The 12,635-nt window shown below is 42.1% G+C and overlaps 1 protein-coding gene across 8 annotated transcripts in view; it reads right to left on the bottom strand.

Annotated features, from left to right (window-relative positions):
• LOC133443641 (AP-3 complex subunit beta-2) overlaps positions 1-12,635 on the bottom strand; it is a 93,889-nt gene that overhangs the window by 41,269 nt on the left and 39,985 nt on the right. For all 8 annotated transcript variants that reach the window (XM_061720729.1, XM_061720730.1, XM_061720732.1 and 5 more), the window contains exons 14-15: positions 9,385-9,494; positions 6,635-6,811 (exon numbers count right to left, since the gene is read on the bottom strand). In XM_061720729.1, coding sequence (XP_061576713.1) covers positions 6,635-6,811; positions 9,385-9,494 — 287 coding nt within the window. The remainder of the gene's footprint in view (positions 1-6,634; positions 6,812-9,384; positions 9,495-12,635) is intronic.

The following is a 12,635-nucleotide window of genomic DNA, read 5'->3' as shown; positions in this document are numbered from 1 at the left end:
TTCCTGCTCCTTTCTGAACATGGATAAAGATGCAACTGTTTGCTATTTCCTTTGGTACAATTTGAATGTTTCCATGGGCAGAACAAGTAAATGAAATTAAATGAAAATCTGTGTTAGTCTTTCATCCTCAACCAATGATTGGTTAGCTCTGCTTTGCACACACCTTACCAGAAACGTCAGCAATGTTAGCAACGAAAGGCCCACCCTAAAACACTGTTGGTTGGTTTTGCAACACTGTTTTTTTTTAAACTCACAAAACGTTTCCACCCAGACACCCGCTTATTTTTACAAAATTGAGGTGGAACTTCCCCAGACAATCATTTTGAAATATTAGAGTTTGGAAACGAGACTAGTTATAACCACATCACCAATGTGGAAAAATTAATTAGTATATTCAAAGATTCAATATGTAAATTTTGATCAGAATTTTGAGGTAAAACATTACAAAATCATGTGCAATTATCAGAAATATGTTTAGAAAGAAGAGTTTAAATGTTATGTCAAAGACATTTACCAATTGAAGATGCAAAAGGCACCAAATACAACGCGCAACAGTAAAAGTTGGTGGCGAAGTAATTGATTAAATTATTATTCAAATGGTGGGAGGGAAGAGATCTGAAACAGAACTCATACTGGAATCTGACGATGCCAGGTTTGGGTTTAAGTGTACAACGCTGCTTTTTTGGACAGGTCTGTGAGCAAGGAGCAAGAAAATTCTCACCTGCTCTGTTTCCCTCACATGCTCTGGTCCACCATCCTAATGTAGAGACCTATACTGTATTTTTTAGCCTGGTATTTGGCTGTACTTTGTGTGTATAAAAAGAGTTAAAAACTGCAAGATCTAACTGCTGTCTGAGCGTCGATCAGCTGAGCCAGAGCACAATGGGTGGGGCGCTACACAGCTGTAGCAGCATGTGTGTATGTTTTATAACATCGGCAATAAAAAAAAACATTGTTGATTGTCTTCTCAATCGCAGTGAAACGATTGGATTGCCGATCGACAGAAGCCAAGTTGAAACAGCAGCCCATCATTTATAATGTTCATGCTTATAGTGATGAAAAACAGAATGGGACAGAATCATTCCTATAGAAACTCTTACATTTGGCTATAGTAATCATCCATTCCATGGAAATCTTGCATTTTACTTTGTCTAATCAGATTTGTCAACTTTATTCCTGCTAACATTATAAATGCATCTGACACAAGGTTAATAATCTTGTTTCTTGTTCTGTCATTTTCCCCAAAACACAGTATGGAAGGGGCAGGATGGCTGGGGGCTGGAAGCGGAGGAAGTGGGTGTTCGGAATGCTGGGGGTGCAAAGCACGCGGAGGCGGCCAGGGCGAAGACATCCAGGGAAGCCGGTGCTTCGCTTGGTGGAGAAGAGGGGGAGGAGAGAACTGGTGCCACTCATAGCTCATCATGTCAAAAGGGAGCAGACATTTCCAGGGAGGATAAACAGAGGGTAGCCTATCATACTGTGTTATTGTATTATGTTACTAAATAATGTTTGTTCAAAGATCTCCTCTGTGCGAATTGTTGTTACGTATCTGTTATCACAGATGTGTGTGTGTGTGTGTGTGTGTGTGTATATATATATATATATATATATATATATATATATATATATATATATATATATATATATATATATATATATATATATATATATATATATATATATATATGTATATATATGTATAAGATGTATACATATAACAAATGTTATCTGTTATCTGTTTTATTTTGTTAAGTAATGGTTATGAGCCACTCCTATACATTTATTAAGGTTTATGTCAGGTTACCGTTCATAAGGTCAGGTAAGCTACCTGATAACATACACAGCACCATTAGGAAATGATTACTTAAGACTCTAAATAGTTGTTTAATAATGCCCATCCAGTAAACACGTACACCATTAGCGAATGATTAGTAGATGTATTAGGTAGCTGTTACTTAATGCTTATTCACTCCAAATAAACACCATTAGTAAATGATTACTAGGGACATTATTAACGTTTTACTTATGTATTAACTAATGTATTACTTAATACTAAGTAATGCATACATAAGGATAAATAATTACATCATGTAACGTTTATTAATGCTTACTAATGTATTAATTAACTCTGAGCAGTAGGCATTAATTAACTGTTTATTAATGCATTAACTAATATGCTAATTAATGTTAAGTAATACATAATAATGGTTATTTAACTATTATTAAACTGTTAATTAATGCTTAATAATGCATTAACTAACTGTTTATTAATGCATTAACTAATATGCTAATTAATGTTAAGTAATACATAATAATGGTTATTTAACTATTATTACACTGTTAATTAATGCTTAATAATGCATTAACTAACTGTTTATTAATGCATTAACTAATATGCTAATTAATGTTAAGTAATACATAATAATGGTTATTTAACTATTATTAAACTGTTAATTAATGCTTAATAATGCATTAACTAACTGTTTATTAATCCATCCATCCATCATCCATTATCTTACCCGCTTTATCCCTTGCGGGGTCACGGGGGTCTGCTGGAGCCTATCCCAGCTTATTTTAGGTGAGAGGCAGGGGTTACACCCTGGACAGGTCACCAGTCCATCACAGGGCCACATATAAACACACAACCAGACACACTCACGGGCAATTTAGAATCATCAATTAACCTAATATGCATGTTTTTGGACTGTGGGAGGAAGCCGGAGTACCCGGAGAAAACCCACGCAAGCACGGGGAGAACATGCAAACTCCACACAGAAAGGCCCCTGCCGGGGGGTATAAAGACATGTATGGTTATGTAACCCTTTTGTTTATGGTTTGTTACTGAGTGCAGCAGGAACTCAGACATCTCAACACTTTAACAACTGTTTATTAATGCATTAACTAATATGCTAATTAATGTTAAGTAATACATAATAATGGTTATTTAACTATTATTACACTGTTAATTAATGCTTAATAATGCATTAACTAACTGTTTATTAATGCATTAACTAATATGCTAATTAATGTTAAGTAATACATAATAATGGTTATTTAACTATTATTACACTGTTAATTAATGCTTAATAATCACTAGCGACGCTGGCGCGGGTTTCCGGGTTATAAAAACCCAATGTCAACAACATTTCAAAGTAGAGGGCCCCCCCTCTGCCCTAAGGGGCCGCCGCCTCCCCTCACGACGAGGCTCGACTCGCTCGAGGCTTTTATTTTGGCATTACGTGCTCTCTGTGCCTGCAGCTGAGGCCTGTAGCGGAGCCAGAGGGGAGGCAAGGGGGCCCACACGTTCAGGGGGGCCCAATGAGAGGGCCCCGTTTTGTGTGATACGTTCATATATAATCGTAAAATGTGTAGGTTAAAATAACGATAAAATGTGCATTGTGTGGCCAGTGTAGGTTAATTCTTACTTTACAACTGTCCTGAACGCATCAGGGCTGTGAGCCAACCTGATTGGCTGGAACTTAACTTGTTTCGTTTTTTATATTTGAACTAACTCGTCTTGTATGTGAGACTGCGGCATTTTGGAGGGAACTTTGAAAGAGGAAAATGGAGAAGAAAAAGCACCAGTCTGGATCGTTAAAAAGAAAGGTAAAAGAGAGAAAGGAGAGGCTAGTTGCTTCCTGTCCGCCGCTCTCCTCATATTTTGCAACGGCGCCGGTGGCTGATGAGGAGGCTAGTGTTAGCTGTAGCGGCCGTTACATTGTTTTCAACGTTACTTGGAATATATTGTTCGAACCGAGGATGATGTTCTGGAGTTCGGAGTCTGAATTGGTGCAGCGGCAAACAAGCGCAGAGACAGCAATCGGTGAGCACATAAATAATGATCAGAATGTTGTTATTGCCTTGACCACCTTAATGTACCTTGTGTTGTTGTCAACTGTAATAGACCGCCGAGTCTATTTGAATGCATATTGTGTGCAGTTGATACATTTTTAATAGGCTATGCGTTTTGTTGTGTTTAGACCGCCGTGTCTATTTTCTATTTATAGATCTCATTAATGGCCTTATAGACAATTGTGTCTATATTCTATCTGAATAGATTGTGTAATTGTAGTTTACATTTTATGTTTTAAGTTATATTAAAGATGGTTTTGGCTCAGACCCTGTGAGTCACTGTCACACCAGCACCAAGGACAGCTCTCAGATTGACGGCTGTCAGGCTGCGTGGCGTGTGTGTGCGTGTGTGCGTGTGTGTGTGTGTGAACTGGTTTGAGGCTTTCTGAGGCACCTAGGCTTGCTTGGCTCAGTAAACGTGAGCATTTGTGTTGTTTGCTGGGTATGATGAGGTGTCCGTTATCTTTAAGTTGTTGAATAGTAAAATAATTATCATAAGGGCCCATTGAGAATGCTCCGCCCCCTCTGTGCTGAAACCCACGCTCCACCACTGGCGGAGGCTAAAACAAAACAAAAAGGAGCACAGAAACGAAAAGATAGAAAAAGCCATTGTAATGGCACCTTAAGTTCTTTTATTGTAATTTTATTGAGTATGTCTTTGTATTGGGACTGAGTTGGGAATGTTTAATGTGAATTTTATTTATATGCTGCTATGTTGGTCAGTCATGTGTTTTTTCTTATTTATTGTATTTATTTATTTTGCCATTTTGTATAAAATACCAGTCTGAGATGGATGTTTGTTTAGCCCTATATGATGCAGTGAGTTGGAACTTGGAGGTCATTGGTATTTTGCTGAATGCAGCAATAAAATGAGGAGGATAATAATTATAATTGTTGTCATGACACTTTCTTTGGCTTTCTCGTTTCTCATTCAGTTTTTACTCCTTATATTGTCTAAAATTGAATAGGGGAATACACAGAGCTTTGCCCTGTTGCACTATTCACCACCCTGCAGTTATTATTATCCTGTGCTATGCATTCATCTGCTGATCTGGAATGGTCTTTTTTGTTATAATCATTGAAGCTGCTTGTGGCTGTCAATCTGTTTCTAAACGACTTAAAGTCATGCAAAGTTAACCGATCCGACCCGTAAGATCCCAGAAATTTTGTTTCAGTTTAGGCCCTCCGCTACGCGGGGGCCCCTTTGGGCTCAAAACCCATAAGGGATTACACCTGGCGACGCCCCTGTTAATAATGCATTAACTAACTGTTTATTAATGCATTAACTAATATGCTAATTAATGTTAAGTAATACATAATAATGGTTATTTAACTATTATTAAACTGTTAATTAATGCTTAATAATGCATTAACTAACGTTAATTAAGGGACCCTTATTGTAAAGTGTTACCAAATTAATAATGTGTCACCTTTTGAAGTAAGCCATATTATTTTCTTCATGGATGATTTGGAATTTTCTGTTTCTGATATTATTAATATCATTTCGTTACTGGGTAAGAACCATATTCATTGTGCCAAATGGAGAAATTGTAAAGTCTCCTTCCGGGGTTTTATTAACGATTTGAAGATTTTTTTCACATGTCTCAAAACAGTAGAAAACAAAAATGCAAGTAAAATAAGTCTTTGACCTATAGGTGCTCGTTATTTGTTATTCCAATGTAATAATTCCTCTCCTTTTCTATGCTCCATTATGTGAATTGAAATGCTTAATTTATTTTGTTATTCATATGCACCTTTTAATTCTTAGAGCGCCTTGTTTTTAGTTTTTTGTATTCCTTACAAGAATCCCCCATTTTTTTATTTTTATTTTCCATTCTTTTCATATTGTATTTAAATTGATATTTGTCCGTTATCCTCTTTGAGAGTTTGTATATTTTCAATAAAGTTTTGTTTAAAAAAACAAAACCAAAAAACCACAGCTGCATTGCATTGTGGGAAGTTTCTGCTTAGCTAGTGTCCATGTTGTTGTTGTTGTTGTTGTTGTTGTTGTCTGTTTCAGTTTTAGTCTAGTCTTCATGCTATCATTTTAGTTTTTATTAGTTTCATTCTCCTTTTAGCCGCGTCAAGTTTCAGTCGACTAAAAGCATTTTAGCACAAATCCAGGAGCATTTTAGTCGAAGAAAACTGATTTTTTAGTCTGCACCTCTGATGGATGGGTGGATGGATGGATGGATGGATGGATGGATGGATGGATGGATGGATGGATGGATGGACGGACGGATGGACGGACGGACGGACGGACGGACGGACGGACGGACGGATGGATGGATGCATTCATGGATGGATGGATATAGTGTTGTTTCTGTCAGCCTTTTTCAGTTCTAGTTTCAGTCTAGTCTTTGGGTCCATCATCATTTTAGTTTTTATTAGTTTTAGTCTCGTTCATTCTCCTTTTAGTCGTGTCAAGTTTAAGTCGACTAAAAGTCTGAGCATTTTAGTCAGAATTGTCCATTTTAGTCTTGTTTTAGTCAAGGATTGTATTTAGCCAAACCCATTTTACAATTCAAACAAGGTTATTTTATAATTAGGGCCCAAGCACTGACAGTCCGAAGGTCCTATTGTATCTTTAGGAATTTTTTATTTTTTAAAATTTTTCCGACTAAATGAGGGCCTTTTTTCCCCCTAAACGTGACCAAATTTTGCACCAAGCCAGGCCTGGCGAAAAATTTGATATTTAATAGTTTGCATTAATGGGCGTGGCCTAACGGCTCAACAGCGCCCCCTAGAAAACTTCATACCTCAAGCCCCTCAAGTCACCCACCTGCTTGGAGTTGGTCAGGTACAGCTTGGCCGCCAGGTTGATGATCTGCAGCTTGACGATGTCCTCCTCGCTGGTGAAGGACTTGGCCATCTTCCTCAGCACGTCGGGGGCGATCTTGGGCACGTGCTCGCAGTACTCGCCGATCAGCCACAGGATGCTGGCCCGGGCCATCGGCACCTGCACCGGCAGAGCAGCGGTTAGGGAACCCAGGGGGAACGGGAACCCAGGGGGGACAGGAACCGAGGGGGGACAGGAACCCAGGGGGGACGGGAACCGAGGGGGGACAGGAACCCAGGGGGGACAGAAACCGAGGGGGGGACAGGAACCCAGGGGGGACAGAAACCGTGGGGGGACAGGAACCGAGGTGGGACAGGAAAAGAGTCAAAATGTTGAGAAAAAAGTTGAAATGTCGAGAAAAAGGTATACATTTCCAAAAAAATAGTCAAAATATTGAGAAAAAAGTCAAAATTTTGAGAAAAAAGTTGAAATGTCGAGATCAATGTTGAAGTACAATCTTGAGGGGGCACGGTTGCACAGCAGGTAGTGCAGCCGTCTCACAGCAAGAAGGTCCTGGGTTCAATTCCTGCCGGGGACGCTGTGGGCGCTGAAGTGCGTTTTAGTTCCCCCATGACTCCAGCTCCCTGGGTGGGGTTGGAACCCTCAACCCTCACCCTGGGTGGGGTTGGAACCCTCAACGCTCACCCTGGGTGGGGTTGGAACCCTCAACCCTCAATCCTCACCCTGGGTGGGGTTGGAACCCTCAACGCTCACCCTGGGTGGGGTTGGAACCCTTGTGAGATTAATCAAACTTTTGAATTAGTCTTGTCCTTATGAACTGTCACATGCTCTGCTAACAGATGACAGGGCAGCCACTTCCTGAGGATACTCGGGGGGTCGACTGTCCTGGACAGCTGTCCCATTGTCTTTAAGGGTTAACCAAAGGTCAGCTGGACGCATCTGTTCAGACTTCCCGTTTAGTCCAGGAAGGCATTTGACCTATGTGACCCATTGCTTTTAAAAACCTAAGTTTCAGCATACCAGGATTAGTTCCTCTTTAACTGAAATGTCACATGTGTGACCTTTTTAACCCCGATGTTCCTCCGTCTGTTTCCTCCCATTGTCCACTGTATACTATTGGCTGTCTTTACATGGTCATTTTCCTGTCAAATTCTCAATAAAAAGCTGATGCAGAGGAGGAAACAGCAAAGCATTTCGTCGAGAGCATCCATAGAGAGCCAAGTTGCTCTACAAAGCTCCGACTTTGCTTCCCTTTCTGCAGAAAGCGCCTTGAAAATAATTCTAACAGTCTCTGGTGTTTTCCTCGTTACGAATTTATGTAATGTTGATTTGAGGACCTAACATTTTGGTGCCGAAACCCGGGACCTCAAGATCTGTGACGTTGGAGCGGCGTAGGATCAAAACAGGCCATCTAAAACTAGGAACTTTAGGAACGGGGCCAAATAGGAGATTGGTCCTGCGCTGGTCCAGGAGTCCGGTGACGAGGTCCCTGGGCCAGGGAAGGCACTTGGGACGGGTGAGACCTCCTCTTACTTAAATACCTGGGGTATTGAAGTATTTTAGTGTACAATACTAGTGAAATTCTGTGTATACTAACCTGGGGTTAGCAAAAAAAGTGTTGGCAGCGGGTCGGGGACCCACTTTTTGAAGTCGGGGACTTTAATAACATACTAGCCTGGGGCAGTGCGTAAGGCCAACACCCACTCGGTCGGGGACCGGCTTTTAAGGTTGGGGACTTTAGAAGTACAGAATAACGAGAAGTTTCTTAGGAATGTTTTTTTAATGGTTTTTGTTTAATGTTTGTCTTGTCTAATGTTCTTGTCTAATGTTTATGACAGGGAACTGTCTATGTTCAATGTTGAGGGTTTCCACAATTGTGAAGCTAAATTTCAATTGTTCACTAAAAGATCAGCGTTAAAAGCAAACTGTGGAAAGAGAGAAATGAAAGAATCAAAAATAACTGGCTAAAATAGCAGACGCATGGTTAAGTTGAAACTTATGCCTAAATAATTTCTAAAAGATGCTTAGTTTCTGGTGTTTTCCTCGTTACGAATTTATGTAATGTTGATTTGAGGACCTAACACCCTCACCCTAGGTGGGGTTGGTGAAAGGGCCTTTCTCTGTGGAGTTTGCATGTTCTCCCCGTGTTGCCTTGGGTAGCTAATGTTCTCTCCCTCACAAAAACATGCAGCAGTCCTGGGCTATACATGCCCCCTCTGGCCAACCGGGGACCAGATGGGGTGGGGAGGATCCGGCCGGAATAACGTGATCCTTCCACGCGGTACGTCCGGCCGGAGAAACCCCACCCTGTCTGGTGAAAAGATGCGGCCTGCTCACTCCTCAGGTTAAGGAGGAGACCTGAGCTCAGTGCAGGAACTCCCGGGGTTGGTAGATGGAGCAATGCCCAGGACTGTTACTTAGGTAGGAGCACTGGGTGATAAAATGGGAAAAAATCGGGGATAAAAAAATATAGGAAAAAAAAGGAAAAAAAGAAGTACAATTTTGAGAACATTTTCGAGAAAAAAGTTGAAATGTCGAGAAAAAAGTCAAAATTTCGAGAAAAAAGTCGAAGGAACTGAGTGGGGAAATGCAAAAGGGCTTTAAGGAAAAGTACCAGGACCACCTCCAGGTCATGGAGGGTACCAGGACCACAGAAGAAGTCTGCTTTCTCAGACCTCTCAGCCCCTGACGTCGTCATGGAAACTCACCCTGACGTCGTCATGGAGACTCACCTGGATGTTGTCCGTCAGCTTGGCCATGTGCTTGATGATGTCGCTGTGTTTCTCCGGCTGCATCTGCAGCAGCTTCTTGATGACGACGACCGACTCGGCGACGACCAGCTCTGCAGACGCAGAAATGAGTTTAACAAACGCTACACGTGTTTATCCAGCTGCTAAATAACAAACTCAACATTCTACTTTTACTGTCAAAGCTTCAAAACCGTCTCGTAGTCATGTGAAGAAATGTACGATCCATTAATCAGAAAATAAACACTTCTAAAGGGTGATTGGTCCTCAGTCACAGATAAGCCCCGCCCCCACGCATCTAGCCCCGCCCCCATGACGTCACAGCCGTGCCTGAACTGACCAGTAACAGCAGGGGGCGCTGACGAGTCACAAACGGTCCTGGTCCATATGGATGGAGATGAAATCTGGACAGTGAGAGCGTTTACATGGGAAGTTTAATTCCACCTTAATTCAGAATTTAAATTAAATCCGATTTTAAAATGAGTAAAAATGACCATGTAAACACCTAATTCCTAATGAAAATGGCCATTCCGAATTAAACTTAATTTCGAAGTAAGTGGCTGGTTTATTCCGATTTTAAATCTGAATAGAATAATTCCAGATCATGTTTCCACTCATTCCTCTTTAAATTAATTCCGGTCTTTCTTTCTGCTCGTTCCCTCTCCCGTCTGTCTCCATGATCTTATATTCCACTGGGCTGGTTTTAACAAAGTTTCCAGATGCAGCAGCAGTAAACGCTGGTCAAGAGCAGAGACCATTTATTTAATAAATAGAAATCATTAAAAGAACAGATGGAAACAGGAAACATCAAAATGGTGATCTTTTCAAAGTTGTAGGGTCTAAGTTAGTTTTTCTTCCGGTAGTTTAACTTCCGGCCCCCCCCCTATCCAATCAGAACCTTCCCAACCCCCAGACCTGGAGAGGAATTGGAGAAAGACCATCAAACATGTTTCCATGGAAACCTCAATTCAGAATTACTATTTCCATGTAAACTCCAAGGAAAATAGTTCCTAGTAGTTCCCTCTGGAATAATTGATTCCGAATTAAAAAACATCATGTAACCGTGGCCATTTCAACTTTATTCACGAAATTTCGACTTTTTTCTCAACATTTCAACTTTTTTTCTCGACATTTCGACTTTTTTTCTCGACATTTCGACTTTTTTCTTGACATTTCGACTTTTTTCTTGACATTTCGACTTTTTTTCTCAACATTTCGACTTTTTTCTCGACATTTCAACTTTTTTTCTCGACATTTCGACTTTTTTTCTCAACATTTTGACTTTTTCTTGTTTTTCTTCCGGTAGTTTAACCCCCGGTCCCCCCCCTATCCAATCAGAACCTTCACAACCCCCAGACCTGGAGAGGAATTGGAGAAAGACCATCAAACGTGTTTCCATGGAAACCTCCATTCAGAATTACTATTTCCATGTAAACTCGAAGAAAAATAGTTTAATTCGGAATAATTAATTCCGAATTAAAAAACATCATGTAACTGTGGCCAATATGTTTGTGTAAAAACATCTCCCACTTTAATCCCGTTAATCTTCATAAACCCCTGAAGGATTTCCCAGAATGCCCCTCTTCCCCCTGAAGGAGTATATTTCCCAGAATGCCCCTCTTCCTCTGCAGGAGTATATTTCCCAGAATGCCCCTCTTCCTCTGCAGGAGTATATTTCCCAGAATGCCCCTCTTCCCCTGCAGGAGTATATTTCCCAGAATGCCCCTCTTCCCCCTGCAGGAGTATATTTCCCAGAATGCCCCTCTCCCCCTGCAGGAATATATTTCCCAGAATGCCCCTCTTCCCCTGCAGGAGTATATTTCCCAGAATGCCCCTCTCCCCCCTGTAGGAAAATATTTCCCAGAATGCCCCTCTTCCCCCTGCAGGTGTATATTTCCCAGAATGCCCCTCTTCCCCCTGAAGGACTATATTTCCCAGAATGCCCCTCTTCCCCCTGCAGGAAAATATTTCCCAGAATGCCCCTCTTCCCCCTGCAGGTGTATATTTCCCAGAATGCCCCTCTTCCCCCTGAAGGACTATATTTCCCAGAATGCCCCTCTTCCCCCTGCAGGTGTATATTTCCCAGAATGCCCCTCTTCCCCCTGCAGGTGTGTATTTCCCAGAATGCCCCTCTTCCCCTGAAGGACTATATTTCCCAGAATGCCCCTCTTCCCCTGCAGGAATATATTTCCCAGAATGCCCCTCTTCCCCCTGCAGGAAAATATTTCCCAGAATGCCCCTCTTCCCCCTGCAGGAAAATATTTCCCAGAATGCCCCTCTTCCCCCTGCAGGTGTATATTTCCCAGAATGCCCCTCTTCCCCCTGAAGGACTATATTTCCCAGAATGCCCCTCTTCCCCCTGCAGGTGTATATTTCCCAGAATGCCCCTCTTCCCCCTGCAGGTGTGTATTTCCCAGAATGAAGGATTTCCCAGAATGCCCCTCTCCCCCCTGCAGGAAAATATTTCCCAGAATGCCCCTCTTCCCCCTGCAGGAAAATATTTCCCAGAATGCCCCTCTTCCCCCTGCAGGTGTATATTTCCCAGAATGCCCCTCTTCCCCCTGAAGGACTATATTTCCCAGAATGCCCCTCTTCCCCCTGCAGGTGTATATTTCCCAGAATGCCCCTCTTCCCCCTGCAGGTGTGTATTTCCCAGAATGCCCCTCTTCCCCTGAAGGATTTCCCAGAATGCCCCTCTCCCCCTGCAGGAGTATATTTCCCAGAATGCCCCTCTCCCCCTGCAGGAGTATATTTCCCAGAATGCCCCTCTTCCACCTGCAGGAGTATATTTCCCAGAATGCCCCTCTCCCCCTGCAGGAGTATATTTCCCAGAATGCCCCTCTTCCCCCTGCAGGAGTATATTTCCCAGAATGCCCCTCTTCCCCCTGCAGGAGTATATTTCCCAGAATGCCCCTCTTCCCCTGCAGGAGTATATTTCCCAGAATGCCCCTCTTCCCCCAGCAGGAGTATATTTCCCAGAATGCCCCTCTTCCCCTGCAGGAGTATATTTCCCAGAATGCCCCTCTTCCCCCAGCAGGAGTATATTTCCCAGAATGCCCCTCTTCCCCTGCAGGAGTATATTTCCCAGAATGCTCCTCTTCCCCTGCAGGTGTATATTTCCCAGAATGCCCCTCTTCCCCTGCAGGAGTATATTTCCCAGAATGCCCCTCTTCCCCCTGAAGGAGTTTTTCCCAGAATGCCCCTCTTCCCCTGAAGGAGTATATTTCCCAGAATGC

The sequence above is a fragment of the Cololabis saira genome, chromosome 5 (genome assembly GCF_033807715.1).
Source record: "Cololabis saira isolate AMF1-May2022 chromosome 5, fColSai1.1, whole genome shotgun sequence".
Classification (NCBI taxonomy): domain Eukaryota; kingdom Metazoa; phylum Chordata; class Actinopteri; order Beloniformes; family Belonidae; genus Cololabis; species Cololabis saira.
Note: the sequence above shows the minus strand (reverse complement) of the source record. Positions and strands in the feature narration are given on the sequence as shown.